General features: G+C 37.7%; 1 protein-coding gene across 1 annotated transcript in view; it reads left to right on the top strand.

Annotated features, from left to right (window-relative positions):
* Nucleotides 1-25,787, top strand: part of ST18 (ST18 C2H2C-type zinc finger transcription factor) — a gene marked incomplete at its 3' end in the record, with an annotated part of 117,311 nt that overhangs the window by 45,333 nt on the left and 46,191 nt on the right. Inside the window, exons 4-9 of the mRNA XM_081324677.1 lie at nt 1,217-1,395; nt 7,632-8,417; nt 13,194-13,328; nt 17,240-17,330; nt 18,860-18,964; nt 21,344-21,549. Of these exons, the coding sequence (XP_081180803.1) occupies nt 1,217-1,395; nt 7,632-8,417; nt 13,194-13,328; nt 17,240-17,330; nt 18,860-18,964; nt 21,344-21,549 (1,502 nt within the window). The remainder of the gene's footprint in view (nt 1-1,216; nt 1,396-7,631; nt 8,418-13,193; nt 13,329-17,239; nt 17,331-18,859; nt 18,965-21,343; nt 21,550-25,787) is intronic.

Raw genomic sequence — 25,787 nt, 5'->3', positions numbered from 1 at the left:
AATTTCTTCTCTACAGTGTTAGATCCCAGTGAGTGAAAACTACAAGAAGGAAACCAGACTTTGATTTAGCTATGAGAGTAAGACATTGTGGTGGCTCAGAAATGCAGCAGCAATATCTTGCATTGCACATCATGTGCTGGTTCTATTTTCTGATTTAGATCAGAATCCAAATGTATCTTTGCTATGAATTTCTATCTATCTCTTTGTCCATTTCTAAAGCTCAATACCTCAGTTCTCACATACAAGAAAAAGAGCAAACCATTTAAATGGTTATATTTCAATTGTACTCATCTCAGCAAAACAAAGAAATTTGACACATTCGACTGGAATTTTCTTATTTGCTCTCTCTTGGGATTAACGAACCATTATTTATCTCTCCTTAGCTACTCCTGGACACAAATAATCTAATCAAGTGCTGAGATTATATTAACATATGTTCTATTCAGAATGAAGGGTGACTTTTTATTTTTCTTAAAATTTATATATTATGCCTCTGTAGACTTTTGGTTATGTAAGAAAATAAAACATTCTGAAAAGGGTCTTCATCTTTAGTACCATCCAGTAAAACTAAACATATCTATATATGTCCATGAACATACATATACATATACACATTTTTACAGGACCCATCCATTTACAACTTTGGTTAGTTTAGTTTAGTTTAGTTTTATTATATTTGTATACCGCCCTTCTCCCGAAGGACTCAGGGCGGTGAACAGGGCATATATAAAAATACAGAATACAAAAATTAAAAAGAATTAAATAGTAGCCCAGCTAAAACAATCAATAATAATATAAAAATCCCCATTAAAACCCCAACACATCCCCCATCAGGCCAGGCCGGCTTGTTCAAATAGATGGGTCTTCAGACCGCGTCGGAAGGAGCGAAGGTCAGGTGCCATCCGGAGCTCGACCGGCAACTGATTCCATAAAGCCAGAGCGCCCACAGAGAAGGCCCTCCCCCTGGGGGCCACCAGCCGACATTCTCTGACTGGAGGCACCCTGAGGAGGCCCTCTCTGTGGGAACGCACAGGGCGGAGGGAAGTTGACGCCGGCAGCAGGTGATCCCCGAGGTACTCCGGACCCATGCCATGTAGGGCCTTAAAGACCATTACCAGAACCTTGAATCTCATATATATAATCTTATACTACTTCTCTTGTGCAATGTCTTTCATGTTACTTTTTTCTATTATTAAAAGCTTTTGTATAAATGCAGTGCCTACAAAAGCTCCATGGCTAAGAAGAGAAAAGCTGAAGAACAGGTTTTGGAAGTTCCAATCAACAAAAGGAAATCTCTGTTGATGAAGCCTCGCCACTACAACCCCACCTTGGAAGGCAAAGGAGAGGATGAAGGCAGGACACAGTGTCAGGACAATAATAATATTCTCCAAACAGGTATGAAAAAGCATGGATTATAACTTAATCAATATTTCCTAACACTTCCCAAAGAACACAAGAGAAATCCTATCATTAGACACGCTTTAAAATTATATCAGAAAGCCAATGTGGTATCATTGTTAACATATAAGACAATTGGGCACATAGCTCACTGGGAGGACTTTGTACCAGTCATTCATATTATTCCTATTGACCTGACTTGTGGATCAAGGATGGTACGTTGGTGAGGGTGATAATGGTGGAGTGATGATGATGATGATAAAATTAAAAGTGGATCAGGTTTAGAATTTAGGGTGTGCAAAATATTCTAAGATGGAAACATTCTGAGCTAAAAACACCCATTCCAACTATTTGGTGCTCTAAGAAAATATGCTCAGTGTTTCAAACACCAGAATGGAATGTTCTAGATTCTTTTTAGAACTATTTTTAGATTTCATTTTCTAGCTTGTGATTATTGTTTAAAAATAAATATCCCAGCCCAACCAGTAGAACAAGAGTTATGACTGATGCTACTATTGGCTTAGCACATGGGCTGAAATGGTAGGTGGGATGCTGGGACAAACATCATGCTATTGTGTTGGTTTGAATTTGTGCATTTATATGTGCTCATGCATATGCATGTCTTTTGATGTTGAGCTTTTGGTGTGCATTTAAAATTGTAAAACCTGGGTGTTAGCTCTGTTTACTGAGTTTGGTACATATGTGCACTCTATACATTACATATATGCATGCATTTGTGTCCTGAAGTATTTATATTTTACTTTACTAAAATATTACCCACAATCCCCTTCTTATTTTACATTACAATGAAAACTTTTTTATTAACTGGGCTTAGGTTAGAGTTAGATACGCAGGGTACCAAAAGAAATGCAGAAATTGTTACTTGACTTTATTAAGTAGAAACTGTTATTATTTTGATATTTTTAATAAATACACGGGGCCAAATTTCATATAAATTAAGTGACTGGTAGCAGTCAATGTGGAAGTCCGATCTAATTATGTAATCCCAGGGAAAAATGGGAAGAGCTTGTTTCAAATTTCTGAAATAATCAAACACATGTTTATTCCATTGGAATATGTTATTCCCAAGCCATTTTTAGTTTTGTCCTATCAGAACACTTCAATTTAAACAAAAGAACATTTTGAGTAAAAGTGTTTCATTACAAGTTCAAAACAAAGCATATTTTCTCTCGTGTGAATGCCTCTGCTTTGTCGATCAAAAACTTGATGAATTATTTCTTTTTGAACTCAGTAAATACAGTGTGTCAAGAGAACAAACCACTTGAACATGTCTTTGCTCAGATCAAAATTGCTCTACATGTATAGAAATTTAATAACAAATTAACAGAATTAATCATTGAAAATTGCTTTGTCAAATCTCTAAAACAATGGGATTAGAATTGTAGCGGGTTACTTTCTTTAAAATTTGTGTAAGATTCTAGTTATAGGTAGTAGGGTCTCTTAGTCTGCAATCATACACATGAGCATAAATTCCATTATATTTATTGGGTTGGATTCTAATAACTTGTCTTTATAATTGCATCCAAGTTACCTAATCTCTTTCAGTCTAATGTACTTTTCAGAGTTGTTGTCAGAAAATGGGAAACAGGAGTATGTTCTAAAACAATAATGATAATCAAACATATACTTGATCCGTACAAACCCAATGTGATTTCACATTTTTGTGTATTAATAATAATGTAGCTCTTTGAAGCCTGGTCAAAAAGACAATCTTATAAATCTTCATTGATTTTATGAAATTTATTTTTTAATCCATTCAAAAAAAGTTCTAGAAGTAGTTTGCTTCTCATCTGTGTTTCAAAGAAAAAAATCCATCAAAACTTTAACAGATTTCTTTTATATCAATAAGTAAAATTTATTCTTCTATTTGTCACTTCTAAAATAAGTCCTTCCAATTTTTAGCATCTTTTGTGCATTCAGGAAAAAAAAAACAACTATACAAATCAGTTTCCTAGTATAATATCTGTTCATCTCCTTTAGGGAATGAATCATCCAGCAGATTCATTTGTTTTACATTTAAATCTCCCTTCAAATTAATTTCATAGACATTCATTGTAACTTATTCTTGTTTTGAAACTTCATTACAATATGCTCTGGCAATTTTATTATGTATTTGATCCATTATGTCCTAAAATTTGGCTGAAAAATACTCAAAACTTTGCACCAAGGATTTCTGCTCCCATTTCTTTATCCTCTGGCTCTACTGTCCAGCCTTCAAAGTGTCATTATTATTATTTATTTCTCACAAAAATTGGTTATCTTGTAAATAATCAAAACCATAATTCCAAATCTCCCTACCCATTAATCAGTTTTTAAAAATGTATATACTAAAAATCTATATACTAAGCATCCTTTTGCTGCATAATCCCAAAAAAATCATATATTTTTAAAACTTTTAAAATCAAAATTATCTCATTGCCTTTTAAGGAGTCGGAAACTCACCTGATGAGTTAAATAAAACTTTGCCAATCCAAAGAGTTTTTATTTATCCAAAATACAAAATCTTTTTTAAAAAATTCAAAGAAATTAATTATACTTTTCCTATCTGGTATGAGTTCCTCTCTGGTATCAGTCTAGCTATAGTATTCTAAAACATTTGAATTTTTGAAATAATTTTTAAAAGTCACTCCACATAGAATTCATATAAGATGTATTTAAGGTACATATCCTCCTGGCTAATTCTGACTTAAGAGTCTAAAAACTATATTACATGAGCAGATATGCCTGACACTGACAGCTGCATAACATGGGTCATGGCAGATTGTAGAAATAAATCCAAAATGTAAAAATAAGACATGAGATTTTTTATTCTCTGATCTATCTTTTAATTGATTATCTCTGTCTTAAATAAATTAAAATTCAATCCCCCTTCCTCACTCCCCCCACATATACATTATTGTTTTCAAATATTGATTTACAATATTTGGATTAGAATAGATAAAAGATATCTGAATTAGGTTTCATGACTACTGTACTGTATGCTAGCACACTATCAAGACCTTAGATAAGGGAAAACCACTCTTTCTCCTAACTTGCACATGAATTTACCACACTGATCTATGTCTATCGAACCATATTCTTAGCAGAACAAAGGTGTAGCCATTAAAAGACCTTTTAGCCTTCTCTGTCAGCCTTAGAATGAAGAATTGCATCAGTTCATAAGTGAGAAGACTTAACTGCAGTGATATGTAGGCTAACATTTATAGGATTAATCAACTTGTCTTCTGGCACTATAACTAACATTGCATGCCTCACCGATTCATCTTTACAGGCACCAAGCATAGTTTTCAAGAGAAGTCATTTACACTCATGCTCATACTACATAACAGTGATCCTGTGCAGTTAAATGTTTAAGATGTACTGAGGAAATTCCATAAAATAAAATGGCCTCCCATTCTCAGATAAAGTTGGAGTGATACAAGGGGTATAATTTAGATACTTTTAATTCACTAGTTCTTCACATAGAGCTTTTGTCTGAATGTTGATGATCAGGTCATAATGTTATCTTGCTTCTTTACATGAACATGTTGGTATGGATGCATGTGTTCATGCTCAGAATTTACTAATAACTGTACTTGTCCAACTGGATAGATAATATTTGGGTATGATTCAGAGTCCATTCTAGAAACAGATTTAAGCAATGCCAATGCTAGGAGGCTGCCTTGCATTAGTATTTTCATGAATTTAATGGACATTTATGGACCAAGAGACATATCATATTGGTATCTAGCAAGTTTTATATTTTTTTTTGTTTCAGGCCCTCATTTATTATGATGATAATTATATGTACTTATATGTGATCAATAGTCATATACATTCTTCTTCTATGGGGGAAGAGGAATGTATTGCTAGAATAAATCATGCACTGGTTTCCTATTTCTGAATAGCTGATAGGGTAGTAATGATCTCTTCTGCATAACCTCAAATTGATTTCATATGACAGAAACTGCAATTCATGCATCTAACTACAAGGCAAGTAACTCTATAGGAAAACATTTCTGTACTATTGACTCACGAATGTTAGATTGACTGTTGGGGAATTTTTTGTTGTAAAAATGTAGAACATTCAATAAGAGTTTTTCTCTATTTACCATTTTCCTCTATTTATTATAATTTAATTAATTTAAATGGAGAAAGTGGAGAACAATATGAACCTTACTCAGACTTTATCTGTTCTTGACTAGAACATCCATTAATAAGTGTTGAGATTTTTGTTACCTTGTCTGCTGCTCTTCATCCTTTTAGCTCCTTCTATCTCCTGAAGGTAGAACATCTACAAATAAAGTTGTGTTGGAGTTTTCAAGTCAGGCAATAACAGCAACAACAATAAATGCCTGACAAGTAGTTCAAAAAGGGCCCCATTCTTTAGTATGGGGGCCAGTTTCTGGAAGAAAATGTGTAAGAAACAATTAATAAATATTTTTCTTTTAATGTATAACAAACAGTTGAACCAAACAATTATGTAAACTGGAAATGACCCAAAACACTAACAGTTTGGCAGCTATAAAGTGAAACGCATTGTAGAAGCACATGTGCACTTCTATCGTCCTCCCCCCTTCCACAATAATCTGCACTTAATAGGAATATTTTAAACTATGTAGCTAAGCAACAGAGGTAATTGTTGCTTTCTAGAGCTTTTGTTAGGCACTCCACCATAGCCCAAATATGCATAATTAGGTATAATGTCTATAAATCATTATTGTACACATGTGGGTAGTTAAGTGGCTTGAGAGAATAGTTCAATGAATTGGACATATTCACCGAAAATGCTTTTTATTTGTTTTCAGCAGTTGATAATACTTTGAAATTATGATAACCCTTTATACTTTCTCTTAATAGCTCACTGTTGCTGAGACAAAACTTGATTTGCATTTCTGGATGATATTTAAGTTAATATTTAAACCCAGAGTTGGTTTGACATGGATTCCGCAAAGAACCAGACTGTCTTATTTTTTATTATGCACTTGTTTATCTCATTTTTTTCCTCTTCTAGGAAGTAAAGTGCAAAACGTTCCAGTTTATGTTGAATGCATCCCAACAAAAGAATACACCCTATAATCAGCATTATTGAAGGGGCTAGTGTTGTGGCTAAATTCTTCCCTTCATCCAAAAATGCTTTTAGTTACTATGGTAATATTTACTTGATCCTGGCAGACCAGTGTTGATTTTAGGGAGATAATTACAGAAAGAAAGATGATGGAGATGTATTTTGGAGTGTCCTTGTCACGAAAAAATGTTTAGAAAAAAAGTAGATTAAACACAAAGGATTTATTGTCTTTTGGCATTTGAGATTCTTTTCCTTGTAGCTACTACCAATTGTTTTGTCATGTAATCTCAAAGAAAAAGTGCTTCTCAATACAGCACGTGTATTGAAATCCAATACATCATCTTTAAAAAATATAAGCAATTGGAAATATAAGCAATGGAAAAGAATTAACATTGTCAAAGAAGATTAAGGGAAAAAAATATGTTTTCATAACATGAGAAAAGTATCATCTGCCAGTTTCTGTATTATATTTGTGTTTTTCCAAGCTCTATTGCTTTAAAGCAAAAATTAAATACGTCCGTAAGTGAGGCATTTTTCCCATTGCTCAGAATATCCATGTTCACATTGATAGTAACTAATTAAGCACACCATAATTTAATGATTTCATTTTGAATTTAATGATGAAGTTGCCCCTAGCTTTTCTTTATATCTGTATGTTGTCCTTCCATTAATTCAGTAAGCCAGGTACAAAATATCTCTCTTACATAGTGGTGTATGCAAAGTAAGTCTCTTTCTGATCATCTTTAACTTAAGAAGAGATATAGATGTATCTGTCTGTCTGTCTCAGCATATGTCACTCACACTTCACATTATTGTAATTGTTTTATATTTCTGGACCAATTATATAATTTTATCCTGGATTCACATAATAGTTTGGTTATTTAGTGTACATTCCATTTATTTTTTTTAAAAGAACGTTTTGCACAGTATGATCTCATACAAATCAAGAAAGAAACCTTAAAAGGGTTTTAAGAATGTTTTACCCTGGAGTATTCTCACTGATATTGATTGATGGATTTTGTTTGCCAATTCTTAACAACCACACAGGTAGCATTTCTCCAGGATCTCACTGACATAAGTAGATTAATTTATAATTAACAGATTTGTGAATTGTGGCCAAAATAGAAGTACTTTAACTTTGTCTTCTCTGTTTCTCTCTATCTAGAAAACACCACTTTAACGGCTGCAAAAAGTATCTCATATTTCAACATGCAAGAAAATGATCTTCAAAAGAAGGACAGTTTCACTAACTGCCAGGACACAATGACCAACATTAACTTTGAAAAAATAGCAAAAGATGCACCAAATTCCCTAGAGAATGATAAACTAAGTGATAGTGATAACCAGCCTTTAAAAACACAGAATAAGAACATTTCTGTATGTTATGGAATTAATTCTTCAGTAAGAAGGGACAAAATTAGTGTTCCACATCCACAATACTGTTCCTCAGAAGATAATGAAAGTAGCTCTGAAATTCTGGACAATGAATGGGATAGTTCCTCAAATTGTTCTGAAGAGATAAGTATAAAACTGCCTTTAAATAAAACATATGTTGTAGGATGTAATCAGGAAGAGGTCCCAAAAACACCTGGAGTCAAAGCTGAAGAAAGAGATGTTAACAATTCTGAAACTTTTGGTACTTTGAGATCAGAACTGCAAATATCACAGGACTCACATGCTGACATTTGCAGCAATAGAATGCAGAATCCATTTCCAGATTGTGAAGAAGATGATTGTCTATCAGAAAATACAGAACAGTCATTTGACTTGGATAAAACAAAACAGAACTTAAATTTGCTGGAACAAGCAATAGCCCTTCAGGCAGAGCAGGGTCATGTCTTTCATAGCACTTACAAAGAACTGGATAGGTTCCTACTGGAGCATCTTGCAAGTGAAAGAAGACAAGCCAAAATAGTTGACCTTGGTGGTAGACCAGTCTATAGCCACAAGCGTAAGTCCACTTTCTTTGTTCACAGTAAATTTACACATTCAGTTAAATAGTTGTTAATCCTGGTCCCCATCCCTGATTCCAGAGTAGCACTGTTTTGAGTTTTAGCTAGTACATTGGCTTTTGAGCTCTCCGTTGTGTTTTTCACTCATGTTTAATATGATATAAAATTTTTGATAAAGAATTTCATGCATTTCCCTGCCCCCATGGCTATTACAAAAATATTACATTATATTGCAATGGTACCAGTGAATGGGAGATTTTCTCCAGGGCTTCAACAACGTGACTGCCAAAAAAAAAATCCTCTCCTTGCCCTTTCCCCCGCCCCCTGTGTTGAAAAGTACTGCTTGAATGGCTATTTATACAATTTATACATGGCTTCTGTGTGTGAAAGATTTCAACTTATCATGTCAACACTTAGTGGGCTACATTCACCTCACTTGTTTGCAATGGTACAGTAGTCCTCTTCTTCAAAACAACTAATTGTGGTGTTATGATTCAGTCATGGGGAGAACAGAAAGAGATAACTTTCTTTACTTCCACAATACTACAGGTAATCCTCAACATATCACCAAAATTGAGCCCAAAATTTCCATTAATAAGCAAGAGTGTTGTTAAGTGAGTTCTGGCCCATTTTACAGCCTTCCTTGCCACAGTTATGTAAATCACTATAGTTGTTAAGTTAGTGTCACGATTATTAAGTAAATCTGGCTTCCTCATTGACTTTGCTTATCAGAAGATCACAAAAGGTGATCACATGACCCCAGGACACTGTATCCATCATAAATATGAACCGGTTGCCAGGCATCTGAATTTTGATTACATGACCCTTGGGTGTGCTATAATGGTGAAAAATGGTCATAAATCACTTTTTTCAGTGTTGTCATAACTTTGAACAGTCACTAAATGAATGGTTGTAAGTCAAGGACTACCTGTATTTGATTCAGTTGGGAGTGCAACAAGGCTCTTTGGATTGCCCCAGTGACAAAAAACAATGTACTACACAGTAGAGAAAACACATCTGGGAGTGTATATTTCTGGTCCAAAATTAGTTTTTAAATAATAAAATAACTTTAAAGGAAATATTACCACACCATATAGATACAGTATGGTAACTAAATCATATCTGTATATAATGCATATCACTGCATGTTTTAACTGGGTTTGTTAAATGAAAAGTTTCTAGTAAGAGCTAAATCATTCACAGATATGATGGATTTCAAAATGTGAATTTTAGAATCTTCAGTGCCAAACTTATCAATAAGTATGTTTTTATGATGTTAAATTGTTTGAGCAATGGAAGATCTTTAGGAGAAAATAACCCACATGTAAATGAGTGAATGTAATTTTACTTTGAATTGTATTGTATATTGTATCTATTAATTATATTCTATCTGAAACTATTATATTAAAGAAGATTATACAATGTATGGGTTCCAAGATATGCAAGCTATATTAAAGGATAGTTTCTTTGCAAACTCTTATCAGCCTTGCTGGGTTTTATCTATTGTAGAAAGATAGGGTTGTTGCGTTCTTTTTATTTCTGCTAAGTGTTATCTTCCAAGACTATTGTCCTGTTTTCTTGTGACAATAGCACAGGCTTTGTTAACTGAGAAAGTGAGATACAGAATCCACATTCATTGAACCTGAACAATCTATGTATTCAGAAATGTCATACATTGCCTGAAATGCTATAATTTAAACATTCCATCAAGTCAACGAAGATTTATCATATATTATTGAAACATATAAATGTCATTATAGGAAATGTCTATAAAGCCCAAACCCCAAGATGGTAGTATGAAAAATACAAAGATGTTGGGAATCTATTGCCTGGTAACATTCACTAAGAGTTTTGAGATGGAGCCTCTTGAAATGATATATGAGAAAAGGCAATGAGATGCTGTCTAGGGAATAGTCGCATATGACAAAGCATAGCCCAGAGTTGCATAAAGAAAAAGAGGCTCAGAAGGGACCCTCCCTAACATTTCAGACTATAAAGGAGATGGTGGAAGATTTTTACTTTCAAAAATGCAAGATTCTGTTAATATAGCATTCCAATAAAGTAGAATTAGTTCATCTAATCATGTTTTCTGTCAGATGTACCTGAGAAAGCTGACACCTTTTCACTGGAGCCACTTAATTTTGACTGGAGAACTGCCAGAGATGGAATTCTTGAGAGAGGCCAGGGGCTTCTTCAGTAAGATGATGTGAAGGGCACATTATGGAAAAAAACTTGAATAAGAACTATTAAGTTAACTATATAGAAAAAAGACTGTAAACCATAACTGTATACTTGTATACAATTTGTATATTTACTGATTATAAGTACATGTATCAGTACATGTAACTATTTGCCTTACCATCAGACACAAACAACCAGACTCTCACGCAAAGGATTCAGTTAGCTGTTTAGCACTCAAGTCTATACACAGGAATATTCTCTGACTAACAGTTTGTATGTGGGTGAGATTAAATAAAGTTAAGTAACATTCAAGGGGGGGGGGATCAGATTTCCCCCATAGGGATTCCAGGTTAATTCTGTGTTTGACCACTCTCTCTCCAACCCTTACCACTGTAACCTGAAAATATTTTTTTTCCTTTTTATTAGTTTATAATATAAAACACAAAAATACAAAAGCAAATAATAAGAAAAATAGGGGAGGGAAAAGGGAAACGTGTAGAAAAGAAGGGAAAAAGAAAGAAAAGGCATTGACTTCTGACTCCCTTTGATGCTGTAGAATAAGATAGTAACATCAAGCGTCAACTTTTTACTTTTACATAATAGTATAAACTAGCCATCTCTATAACAACAGAACTATCTAATCAGTAAAACCCAAATTCAAAGTTTAGGTTTTTTTTCTGCCTCAGCACTGTAACTTGAAAATATCATGGAAGCAAGCAGATCACTTGGAGGGTGTTGGAGGTAGTTAAAGACATTAAAATGTGTATCTGCCCCAAAATGAAACTAACTAAGTTTAAGTTTAAGTTTATAACTAGTATAGAAGATACTATAAATTGTTTCATTTTGATAAACTGATCAAACTATACTTACTGAATGGATCCAGTCCTTTTTGATAATATGTATCTGTAAAGGACTACTTATTTGATTTCAGTCTGCTATTTTATTGAAAATTGTAGAGAAGACACTTGAAAGTTACTTGTATTTAATTTAGTGGAGTTTCCTTATTTTGAAGAAAAATGCATACATATTTAAGATTTTAAAAGTTATGTCTAAAGATGGGACAGATACATCCAAACATTTTTGCTTTTAATCTGCCTGAAAAGAATGAAAAAAATTCAAACAATAATGTTATTTCAGTTTTCTGTGTCCCCTTTTCAGACAGAGAAGTGAGATGTACTGTATATCTTAAATAAATGTTAAAATCATATATTTGTATAGGAAGAATAACAAATATGTTTAAACTTTATCATTCTACTAGTTTCAAATTTTAAACGTTTATATGATCATTATACTAACTATCCCTTTTAAAGGCAATAATGAATAAGTGCAATATATAAGGCAGACAGAACTTTTTACAGTGTTTAAATGAGAGATTAGCACATTTTGCATGCTTAATGCGCTTGTGACCTCCCGTTTGGACTACTGTAACACTCTCTACATGGGGCTGCCCTTGAAGACCACTCGGAGGCTTCAACTGGTGCAGAATGCGGCCGCGCGAGTTGTAATGGGGGTTTCCCGATACTCCCATGTAACACCTCTACTCCGTGAGCTGCATTGGCTTCCGGTTGCCCTCCGGGTGAAATTCAAGGTGCTGGTTATCACCTATAAAGCCCTACATGGCCTGGGTCCGGGTTATTTGAGGGAACACCTGCTGCCGGCATCAAACGCCCTTCGCCCAGTGCGCTCCCACAGGGAGGGTCTGCTCAGGGTTCCGCCGGTGAGAGATTGCCGGTGGGTGACACCCAGGGATAGGGCCTTCTCAGTGGGAGCGCCTGCCCTCTGGAACCAGCTGCCAGTAGAGCTGAGGACTGCTTCCGACCTCCGATCATTCCGCCGGGGCCTGAAGACCTGGCTCTTTGAGCTCTCGGGCCCAGGCTGAGGAGAAAATTTTAACTGGGGTTTTAATGTACAGGGTGAATTTAATGCTTTTTAAATTGGTTTTAACTTTTGTATGTTTTGATTTTTAATTCCCTGTAAACCGCCCTGAGTCCTCAGGGAAAGGGCGGTATACAAATGCAAATATTAAATTAAATTATTAAATTAAATTAAATTAATTTTGCTGCACAAACAGGAGCTTCACATCTAATACAAATGAAATATCATATACAGTAGTTGTAGCTTTAGCCTGCCAACCAATCCTGCACTATACTTTTAGCCATGCTGGTATATTGATTGCATGTAGTTCCTTGTATAAATTCCTTCATAAAGCATCTTGATAAAAAAAATTCAACATAAGGATCTAAGACATTGTTAGGGTTCTATATCTGGGGATGAAAGTACGATTTCTTCATAGAAATCCAACTTTCCCAGAGCCTGATAGCTACTTGTTTAGCTAGTTATTTTTCCACTCATAGATAGTTCCACATTTTTGGCACATGATGCAAATGTCATTGCAAATTCTAATGCCATATGTCTTAGTACAAAATTAACAAGTCATTATTTAAAGTAGGATGTTAAATGTTGTCTAGCATTTCAGGATTTATTAACACCTTGAAAGAAAATTGCTTTCTTTCCTATTACTTAAAAGTGCATATACATATACATATATAATTTACAGTGTTCCAGCCAGACCGTCCATTCTGTTTTTTTCACAGATGTGCCCAGGCCTGAAAAAAGAGAGACCAAATGTCCCATTCCAGGGTGTGATGGAACAGGGCATGTGACTGGATTGTATCCTCACCATCGCAGTCTTTCGGGCTGTCCACATAAAGTCAGAGTGCCACTTGAAAGTAAGTAGAAATTCTTCAGTACAGAAAACTCTATGTCACACCACTGGCATGATGACACAAGGTATAGCCTTTTATACGGCTCATAACTGTATTAACCAAGAGCAAGGATCTGCATTATAACAGTGGTATAATTTCATGTCCATTTCAGTGATGAAGATACACTATTATTTATGGAATGAAAAGTCACTAAAGCACCTGAAATTAATATTCCAGAAAAATCTCAGATCCAGAAGGGTGTTGCTTAAGCTGAATACAGTCCATTGCTGAGCAAAACCAGCCTGGCCTAAGGGACCAGATCAGATAAAAACCATGCCATCATAACTAAATGATAACCTTATATCTACTTCACCCTACCACTGCTGGGTAATACCGCATGGGTAAAACTCCAGAACAAAAGCTCAGCACTATGAAACTTAATTGGGTAAGTATCCCTCAACTTCTAGGTATCTCATAGTGTTTACCAGAGTGTTCTATTTCAAGTGCCCAGACTCCTAGATTAAGTAAATGAGTGTCAAGATTTTACAAATAAATATGTAAAGTCAAGTCTTCTTTGAGTCAAGCTGGAAATGGATGCTGAGACCTCGTGATATCCATACAGAAATGGTTTGACATTGATGACTTTTTGATGATTTTTCAACTTCCCAGTCTTTGATATTTCTAGGTACTAAACTTGATTACAAACACTAACCAGGTCTGAACATGCTTAGCCTTTAAAAGTTAAGCCAAAAGGAGCAAATGCATTCACTGAGCATCTTTCAACAGCACAAACACTACAATTTTATAAAACTTTAACGTTTGGTGCATTTTCCTCTTATTTGTATTTGACACCTTACATTACAAAGCTACTTACTTAATGTGATTTTCTTCCCATCACTTGCAGGGAATCTCTTTTAAAAACAATATTTCTCTTTTTTCTCCCTCTTTGAAAAGTTGTGAGCAATATGTATTAGTGGTAAGAAACAGTCTTCTAAACAGCCTTCCAATTGTACCATTTGAGACAAAAAGAGAAGGGGGAGGGAGCACACACCATGTAGATTATAGCATGGACACCTAGATTTTTAAGATGGCCCAGTGCCTAGTTTATGTATATATTTTTTATTTGACCTGGGGGGGGTTTCCTTGGTGCTGCAAATCCTCAATATTGGTCTCCTCCTACTTTGTATGAACACCTTGACCATTGTCAGGATTACTTTCCCTTAGTAACTAGATCTATACTCCAAGAAGTTTAGACAAATCAGAACAGTATCATGAGATCAAGCCATACCAAATTAAATCAAAGGATGGGCAAAGCACCATCTTATTATCCATTAGGCACTATGTCTAGGGCCTACAAAAGTTTGAGGGTACTCTAAAATTAATGTATTTCAGGTAGTATTATTAACTTATGATGTATGAATTTATTATAATAATAAATAAGCATCCTAGTTCAGTACAGGTAGTCAACTGAACCAAAATTTCTGTTGATAAGCAAAGCAGTTGTTAAGTGAGTTGCACCCCCATTTTGTGACATTTTTGCCACAGTTGTGAACCGAATCACTGCATTTATTAAGTGAATCAGGTAGTTGTTAAGCAAATCTGGCTTCCACCATTGACCATTTCCACCATTTGCTTGTCAGAAACTGGCTGGGAAGGTTAAAAATGGTGATCACATGAACCCACAACAGTGTAACTGTCATAAATAGATGCCAGTTGCCAAGCATCCAAATTTTGATCGTGTGACCATGGAGATACTGCAATGGTTGTAAGTGTGAAAAATGGTCATGAATCACTTTTTTCAGTGCTGTTATAATTTTGAACAGTCATTAAACAAATGGTTGTAAGTTGTACTGTACTGACTAAATTTGCATCATTCAGATATTGGAACTAAATTTGATTTGGGACCTGAAATCAAATTTTCATACTAAAAATAAAAATTAAATTGGATGCTATTTTGCTTCTCAGATGCAAAAACCAATCAGGACTAGTATCAGTGTATGTGTGCACACACACTCCACTCAGGCACACCTACTAGGAAGTAAGTGAATTAAACTTCTACTTTGCAATCACACTAGGAAATAAACATAAGTGGGCATTTGAAATGAAAATACTGCCTTATGCTCTTGGTCAAAATAAATTTCCCTATGATTTACTGAAGAATATATACCCTGGGAATACCTTTATAACCCCAAGCCCTTTGCCTCTCTTGGCAGATTGATTTTTATAGCCTCTCATTGTACTAAAAATAATTGCTACACTGATAGACTAAGAAAATAATGTGCTTGGTGCCTCCTGAGGGAAAGGGCTATAGATTTGGCTATTTATTTATGATTCCGTAAAAATATAAAATAGGTGTGTTACACTTCTGGGGAGGATCACAAATCTGTTATTTCCTGTAGGATTTTTTTTTTTACATATGTCATGATCGGTCTACTCTAACAGAACAGAAGAAGAAAATTCCCAAGCAATCTTGCAAAGGGAGATAATTAAATTCCACCTTGTTGTTGAAAGCAGAAATAAGCTACAGGAAGAGTATTTTTTATTAAACTGATATGAGTAGGCACTGGGCGTTGGAATGGTAGGTGTGCTGCCTTTGGTGTTTTCACTTCACTGAATATATGAAGACAATTCTGTGACAGTCAGAGAAGCAATTATGTGACACAGAGCTTGTGGCTTGTGATTTCTTCAAGACCATGTGATGATTCAGAAAATTTGTCATCGGCCTCCAGATTTTTTAAATGGCACAGCTGTGCTGTTCTGTGAATTTAAACAAAGATTGAGGCCAGAAACACTCTTGTAATTAAAGGGTATCTATTATGAATGAAGGCGAATATACATGTCCTGGGATAATGTTGCAGGATCCAGTCAGGGTTAGTTACCGGGACCAGAAAATTTGTATTCTGATCTTTTGGACTTATCCTGGAGCCCATCCTCAGAGAACTATCACAACATAACAGCCCAAAGCACATAGAGAAGTTCCCTGAGGATGGGCTCCAGCACAACTCCAAATGCTCAGAAGACAAAGCCTTCAGTCCTGGTGACCAAAACAGATTGGATCCAGATACCTATTATACTTGCCATTGCTATCCTCTTACGTTTTCTATGATAACCTGATTCAAAATCAATCTATATCCCAAATTCAACTACGTAAATTGAAGTATAATCCTGTGTAGTCAGTATTGAAGCTTTGGTGATAAATTTTGTAAAATTGATAGAAAAAAATTGCTTTGGTATGATTGGAACTTAATGCTGGGAAAAATGTATTTTAGTTATATGTCCCATAACTGTTTACAAAGTGCCTTAATTATGTCTTTGAAACTTTGAGTTGTTTTATTTTATCAAGAATTGCAGAAATACAGTAAATTACAGAATCACTGAACATGCTAGTGCATGAAATCAACAAAAATAGTTTAGTAGTTTATATAGTTTGAGAGGATAATGCAGCTATTATCTCACAGCTGGGAAGTCAGTTTGCAGTAAAACAACCTTCTACCTTCTAATACCCAATACCATATGTATGTGTATGTGTGTATACACACATACACACACTCAGATGATGATGACTTTTCAAGAGTGAACACAGATTTCTATTCTCTAAAAAAAGGTGGGCAACAAATGTCAGGTTTGTTATCTTGGGAGATACATGGTGGCTCAAACTCTTAGATTCTCTGCTTATGTAATTATGTAATAACTGAGGGACATGGTTTCTTGTTTATTTATATACTTATTCATCCATCCATCCATCCATTCATTTAATCACTTTATATAGCCACCAATTTTACAGTTGTGACAAGTCTTAACATTTTTGGGGTTGAAAGTTCACTAGTATAAACTTAAGAGTGAAAATCTCCCCTCAGTTGCCAAAGTTGAACTATTCTGTAAAATTAGCATGGATTTCAGGATTTGTTTGTTTGTTTGTTTTTTCTTTTATTTAGTCCTTGCCATGCATGAAAATGTTTTAAAGTGTCCCACCCCTGGATGTACAGGAAGAGGCCATGTCAATAGCAACCGCAACACTCACAGAAGGTAATTCAAGTCTGCTTCCATTGGTATCTTCAAGAAGGGTATGTTTTCTTTAATATCCGTCATTTCATATAAAGCAACAATATAGGTAACTCTCACTTAATGACCATTTGTTCAGCAACTTTTTGAAGTTACAATGACAATGATGAAGGAGACTTATGGCAGGACCTTGAAGTTATAGCTATTGCAACAGCCCCATGGTCATGTGATTGGGATTTGGGCACTTGGCAGCTCACAATTATAATGATCACACTGCCCCAACTTCATTGCTGGTTACTGACAAGAAAAATATAATGGGAATGCTAGGAGGAGATCACAAATGGGTGATCATGCAGCATTACACCTGACAACTGTGTGGGGTTTTCTTAAAACCTGAAACTGGGACTGTTGTAACTGTCATCATAAATCAGCATAGTCCCATGATGTCACATTTTATGATCACCTCACTTAGTAATATAAACTTTTAACTCTTCCAAGAAAACTTCCTTACACAAACATAAATTTAAGAATTTTCAGCCAAACTGAAGTAGTTTTAGATCCCAAAGTTTTTACTGACTGACAGTGACATATATACTTAATTCTCCTGTTGAAATCAATGAAAAAGAAACATATATAACTCAAGAAATTATGTTATTTCATTTTACAGTATTAAGAAATGTTAGAATTGAATCAAATACATTCATTCCTAAATCATAATTTATTGACAGCTCTCCTTAAGAAAGCCAGGATGGCAATACATGCTATCCAGTCTCAGATAATATATGCCCTCCCCAACTTTTTGCTTTTAATTATGTACTTACTGTATATATACTTTATATAGGAATGTGGCATCATCTTCATTTCATATGAAATCCTAAGTGTAAACTTGATATTAAAACTATCTTTGTAGTCTATAACTACAAAGAATTTAAATTACTTACAAAGAACAGTGAAGACTAATCAAGTGATCAAATATATATAGTGAAAATGATTTGATTCAAACTTGATATACTTTGGTGTATTGATTTAATCTTCTAAGTATTTATGATCCATTTATGATAGATCATGGTTTAATTTAGTACATTAATATCATTGATAAGTTTGACTTGGCTAATTTCCCAGAGAAAGAAAGAAATAAGTATTATATCACAAAATGTTCAAGGTCAACATTGCTACTAGAGAGGTCAAAGATCTTACAAGTTTAAAGAGATAATGATGTTATGGAAGTAATGAAATAATTATGTTAGCAACAGTCAGGTGAAAAGAATGGATAGCCTCCTAGTATGTGAATGGCCATGGGAAATTAGCTGAATTAAAATCATCAGGGAATGTATAGGAAAGAAAGATCTAGCAGGCATAATAGCTTGAGATAACAGTGAAAAGAAGATATAGTTGGATTTTAAAGGCTGTAATAGCAATTAACATGATAAGCAGAATAAAAAGGGCAACAAGCTGAATATTTTATTTTTGATGTGAAATGCAGATTAGAAATCCTAATACCACTGAGTATAAACTGTTAACAATTACTTTTGTATAACAAATCTTTTCAATAGTCTTTCTGGATGTCCAATTGCTGCAGCTGAGAAAATGGCAATGTCTCAGGAAAAAAATCAACATGAATCACTCAAAACAGGGCAGTGCCATGATCAGATCCATAGGTAAAACTTTTGAATCATATTTATAGTAGATGCATTCTGGAAAAAGACATTTATAATTCATGTTATATTCATGCTATAGCTTTTAATGTTCTGAAACATTCAACTTTTCAATTGGCAGTGCAGGTAGAAGTTAATATATTATAAAATGTCATGTAAAAGGTGCAGATGAGACCTCATCATTCATTATTACAGAAATATAAAGTCCTAATGCATCCCCAATCCCCTGAGGATTTTGCTACTGAAATTCAATGGCAATCTGCTGATCTAAGCACCATAATGGCAAAAGTACTTAGATTTATATATCACTTCATAGTGATTTACATTCTTTAAGTCACGGATGTCAAATTCGCCACGTCACATGACGTGTCGTGACGTATTGCTACTCTTTTTGCATTGCCGGTAATGGGGTGGGTGTGGCTTTGGTATGATGAAACTAGCCTGTGGGCCGGCAGTTTGATACCCCTGCTAAGTGGTTTACAGAGTCAGCATGTTGCCCCCCGCAATCTGGGTTCTCATTTTACCAACCTCAGAATGATGGAAGGGTGAGTCAACCTTGAGTCCATCAGGACTGAACTGCTGGCAGTCGGCAGAGTTAGCCTGCAATATTGGATTCTAACCACTGTGCCACCACATGTTTGCAATGTTTGCATTTACACTCTTTATGTCTTCCTACCTGAAAGAACACCACAACCCACCAATTGACCATGGTCACTATGCAGGGAAATTGGGACTTTATCATTTCACTTATAAATCTATTCATTATTCACTCAAATTCATTATTTATTTATTAGCTTATATTCATTAACCTATGAATATCCTGAATACCATTAAATTTCTTATTTCATTACAAAAAGGATAATAAAAATATATGATAATATATTATAATAAAAATATATTAAAATGTACAAAGGAGAAAAAAAACCCTCTCTACTGTTTACATAAGGAAGAACTAGAATAAAAGATGTGTCTTTAGGAGGCACTTATATGTGGCAATAGAAAGCAACCCTCTAATTTCAAAGGAAAGCCTTCCAAAGAATATTTGCTACCACTAAAAAGGCTGGAATGGCTAGAAGATGTCAACTCCCAGTTGAAATCAGCATTAAGACCACTCAAGATGATCATAGCAATTGCACAGATATATATTACAAAAAAAAAAGACATATTGAGATTCTGATTCCACGTTGTTCACATCCACATCCATGTCTTGCCATAACTTTCTTCCAGAATGCTATTTGACATCTTAGATTAGTCCATAACCCTGTGCTTTTGTGGTGATCTTCCATTCAAACACAAAGCAGATCCAACCCTGCTTAGCTTTTTCAAAATCAGCCAAGGTCATTTAGGAGATGCCATCTGTTGTAACTCAGGGCATTATAAGCCAGTACTAATTGGCATGGTAGCTAATGGTTAACCAGTGCTGTAGCTTCAGCATATGAATATTGTTAAGTATGCCTAGATGCCCATCCTGAAGACTGGCCCCGCATCTGCATCTTCCAGGGCAGAAACAAAGAAGGCCCACATACAGTTCATTTCAGGAATCCAAATGTGAGGTCACCTGCTCATGGACAACAATTATCAAGCTATTCCTCTCCAGAAAAGGGACTGGTCTTTTCCAGAAATATGGACAGCTATGAAGGATTCAGAATGATAGATGGAGTGTAGAAAAAATAAATAAACCAACCCCAATGCTGGCAATGCTAGTGTTGCCATCACCCACACTAAAGAAGAAAGCCAAGAAGGTTTCAAAAGAAACCTTGAAATTTCCTTCCAGAAGTAAAAAAAGAAAAGGCCTTTCTTTCAGGTATCTGGTGGATGCCAGGTTACCTCACAATGTAACTACTATTATCCATTATTTGATCATGGATAAAGAACTGACCTCATACTGTATGCATTCATCAGGCTAAATTGGGAAGAATAAATTCAACTCAACTCTATCCTCCTAATTTCTCAGAGAAATACCAACCAAAGGTAGGTATGGAGAGCTGTATTTAGGAAGACGTAACTGATGAACCTGTCAAAGCTAGTAACAGGCATGCCTAAACACAAAACCCACTAAATTTGTCTGCCTCAGCTGTGAGGAGTTTTATGGTGAGAAAGATAATTCTATAGACCAACGTTTCTCAAACTTGGCAGCTTTAAGCATGCTGGCTGGAGAATTCTAGGAGTTGAAATCTGCACATCTCTCTATATAAGAAAAGAACTTTAAGAAAAGATATGAACAATATTAGTTTTTGTATCTTACTATTTTGTGTTTCCTAGTTCTAAACATTTAGTGCTAATCTGCATCTCTAAAAATTACTCTGTTGAGTGTATCTCTGCTAGAGAATGAATCTAATAACAATAGTTATTATTCTGATATTTTATGTCTTCATTATGAAGGACAAACTTGGTGAAACATTTTGAGTTATCTCAGTACAGCTGCCAATCTGCCCAAGTGACCACTTCCTCCGGAACCACTTTTACAAGAGAGCAAGAGAAATATGGGAAAGTACCTTTTGACTATGCTAGCTTTGATGCCCAGGTCTTTGGCAAATGCACAGTGATGCCAACTATACAAGGACAAAAGCCCACACAATCCTTTGAATGTAAGTAAGAGACTGACAAAATTACACTGTATTTTTTTTGTTTTATCTCTCAGGATGTATATACCAAGCAAACCAGCAACTACCATAGTTAAAAGCTTCACTATGGTAAAAATATCTAGTTCCTTCTGAGAAATCATGCATACACACACACGCACACTCTGTGTGTGTGTGTGTGTGTGTGTGTGTAAAAACAAGAAAAAAGTTAAGGAAATGATTGGTCCATTAGTGGGAGAAAGTGGCAAGAAGGTGACAAGCAACAGCGAGAAAGCAGAACTATTTAACTCATTTTTTTTGCATCTGTCTTTACACAAAGGGGGAAAAAAACAGTCCAACCTATCAAAAACAGTGCCATAAAAACACATTAGAAACACAAGTTAAGATAGGCAAAAAAAAAATGGTAAGTGAGCACCTCTCCAACCTAGATGAGTTCAAATCACCAGGACCAGATGGATTACACCCCAAGGTTCTCAAGGAACTGGCAGATGTGATCTCAGAACCACTGAACTATATTTTTCAAAGTTCCTAGAGCACTGGGGAACTACCAGAGGACTGAAAAAGAGCTGATATAGTTCCCATCTTCAAAAAAGGAAGAAAAATGGATCCAGGAAATTACAGAACTATCAGCCTGACCTCAGTACCTGGAAAGATTCTGGAAAAGATAATCAAACAATGAATCAGCGAACACCTAGAGGCAAACAAAGTCATTACCAAAAGCCAACATGGGTTTGTCAAAAACAAATCTTATAGCATTCTTTGACCAGGTGACAAAATTAGTGGACCAGAGGAATGCTGTGGATATAATTTACTTGGACTTCAGTAAAGCATTTGATCCAACAAACAGGTGGTGGTGCTCAGTCTCCCCATGATCCTGTCCACATCATCAGGGGAAACAGGGTCGAACTCATTCCAGATAACGTGCTCAAGACCGCCTGATTCCTCCACATTAGACTCTGCCCAGTCAGAGTCCAAGCCGGTCCGGATCCGAGCGATTTTGTCCGCCAGATGATGACTAAACTCCTCGGCTCGTCCCTGCAAGGGATCCTCTCTCACCTCCTGATTAAGGAGGGAGCGAGTCACCCTAAACAGGGCGGCCGGGCGATTATCTGCGGACGCGATAAGGGCGGCAAAGTAGTTAGACTTCGCCGTCCTAATCGCCGCAAGATAAGACCTTATAAAGGTTCTTAACTGCAGTTCTTAACTGCAATCGGTCGGATTCGGATCGGCTGGATCTCCAACCGCTCTCTAGACCTCGTCTCCGCCGCTTCATCTCCCGGAGCTCCACAGAGAACCATGGGGCCCAACGGGATCTGCGTCGGGTCAGAGGTCGCATGGGTACAACGCAGTCGAGTGCCCTGGTGGCTGCCGTTTCCCAGGCCTCCACCAGGGCATCGACTGGGCTGTGGGTAAGGGTGATAGGTATAGGCCCAAGCACCCTCTGGAACCGATCTGGGTCCATTAGGCGCCTGGGGCGGAACCACCTGGTCGGCTCCGCCGCCCAGCGGCGGGGGATGACATGACGGAAAACTAGCCTCAGGAGGTAATGGTCTGACCATGACAGAGGGGTGATGGACGGAGAACCCCCTCCCAGATCATCCAACCACTGTCCAGACAGAAACACCAGGTCAAGAGTGTGACCCCCCTCATGAGTCGGGCCCTCAATAACCTGGGTCAGGCCCATGGCTGTCATGGAAGCCATGAACTCCCGAGCTAACTCCGACGACCCTCCCAGTGATGGCAGGTTGAAGTCACCCAGGACTACGAGCCTGGGGAACTCCACCGCCAACCCTGAGAGGGTGTCGAGCAGCTCGGGCAGGGCTGTTGCCACACAGCTGGGCGCCAGGTATGTAAGCAACAAGCCCAACTGAACCCGAGGACCACACCTCAAGAGGAGGGTCTCACTCCCGGCCATCTGGACAATGGTGGCCTCCCGGGGACACAATGTCTCCCGAATAACCACTGCCACCCCACCACCCCTGCCCTGAGCCCGTGGCTGGTGCAGCACCCGGAAACCCGGCGGGCATAACTCGGTGAGAGGCACCTCCTGGCTAGCTTATGCGGCTCGGGAAGGAACACGAGGCTGGTTCCATGCAGTAATAACTGCTTCCTTGAAGGAGGGTGTCTTTCCTGCCGCCTTGAAGGAGGCGGTGGTGAGACCCCTTCTCAAGAAGCCTGCTTTGGACCCGGCTGTTTTAAACAACTACCGTCCAGTCTCCAACCTTCGCTTTCTGGCGAAGGTTGTTGAGAGTGTGGTGGCGCATCAGCTCCCTCTGTTCCTGGAGGAAACTGATTATCTGGACCCGTACCAATCGGGCTTCAGGCCCGGACACAGCACGGAGACGGCATTGGTCGCGCTGGTGAATGATCTCTGGAGGGCTAGGGACAGGGGTTGCTCCTCTGTCCTGGTCCTATTAGATCTCTCAGCGGCGTTCGATACCATCGACCATGGTATCTTACTGCGGCGTCTCAGGGGGCTGGGAGTGGGAGGCACCGTTTTACGGTGGTTCTCCTCCTACCTCCAGGGCCGCTCGCAGTCGGTGTTGACAGGAGGGCAGAGATCCGCCCCGAGGTCTCTCATTTGTGGAGTCCCTCAGGGGTCGGTTCTCTTGCCTCTCCTGTTCAACATCTATATGAAGCCGCTGGGCGAGATCATTCGTGGTTTTGGGGTGGGGTATCATCAGTACGCTGATGATACCCAACTTTTTCTTTCCATCCCGAACCAACCCAGTGATGCCCTCTCCGTGATGTCCCGGTGCCTGGAGGCGGTTCAGGTCTGGATGGGGAGAAACAGGCTTCGTCTCAATCCCACCAAGACTGAGTGGCTGTGCATATCGGCATCTCGGGTTAACCAAGTTATTCCATCCTTAATGATGGGGGGTGAGGTGTTACCCCCCCGTCGATAGGGCTCGCAACTTGGGCGTCCTCCTGGATTCACGGCTCAATTTCGAAGACCATATAGGAGCCGTGACCAGGGGGGCTTTTGCCCAGGTTCGCCTGGTGCGCCAGTTGCATCCCTATCTGGACCGAGACGCCCTACGCACAGTTACTCATGCGCTTGTGACCTCCCGTTTGGACTACTGTAACGCTCTCTACATGGGGCTGCCCTTGAAGACCACTCGGAGGCTTCAACTGGTGCAGAATGCGGCCACGCGAGTTGTAATGGGGGTTTCCCGATACTCCCATGTAACACCTCTACTCCGTGAGCTGCATTGGCTTCCGGTTGCCCTCCGGGTGAAATTCAAGGTGCTGGTTATCACCTATAAAGCCCTACATGGCCTGGGTCCGGGATATCTGAGGGAACACCTGCTGCCGGCATCAAATGCCCTTCGCCCAGTGTGCTCCCACAGGGAGGGTCTGCTCAGGGTCCCGCCGGTAAGAGACTGCCGGCGGGTGACACCCAGGGATAGGGCCTTCTCGGTGGGAGCGCCTGCCCTCTGGAACCAGCTGCCGGTGGAGCTGAGAACTGCCCCCGACCTTCGATCATTCCGCCGGGGCCTGAAGACCTGGCTCTTCGAGCTCTCGGGCCCAGACTGAGGAGGAATTTTTAATTTGGGGTTCTTTTTAACTGACTACAGGGTTAATTTAATATTTTTTAATTTGGTTCTTAATTTTTGTATTTTGGATTTTTAATTCCCTGTAAACCGCCCTGAGTCCTCAGGGAATAGGGCGGTATATAAATATAACTAAATAAATAAAATAAATAAATAAATAAATAAGATAGAAAAATGTGGATTAGACAGCATCACCACCAGATGGATTCGTAGTTGGCTGACCAGCCATACTCAGCGGGTGGTCCTCAATGGAACCGCATCTACATGGAGGGAAGTATGTAGTGGGGTGCCCCAGGCTCTGTCCTGGGTCCAGTGCTCTTCAACATCAATGATTTGGATGAGGGAATAGATGGGGAACTCATTAAATTTGCAGATGACACCAAGCTGGCAGGAATAACTAACACTCCAGAATACAGGCTTAAGATACAGAAGAATCTTGACAGACTTGAACATTGGGCACTATCTAACAAAATGAAATTCAATGGTGAAAAAAGTAAGGCTCCACATTTAGGCAAGAAAAACCAAATGCACAGGTATAGTATAGTTCAGGGGTAGGCAACCTTGGCTCTTTTATGACTCGTGGACTTCAACTCCCAGAATTCCTGAGCCAGCTGGCTCAGGAATTCTGGGAGTTGAAGTCCACGAGTCATAAAAGAGTCAAGGTTGCCTACCCCTGATATAGGTGGCACT

Source organism: Vipera berus, assembly GCF_964194415.1.
Source record: "Vipera berus genome assembly, chromosome: 3".
NCBI classification, from domain to species: Eukaryota; Metazoa; Chordata; class Lepidosauria; order Squamata; family Viperidae; genus Vipera; species Vipera berus.
Note: the sequence above shows the minus strand (reverse complement) of the source record. Positions and strands in the feature narration are given on the sequence as shown.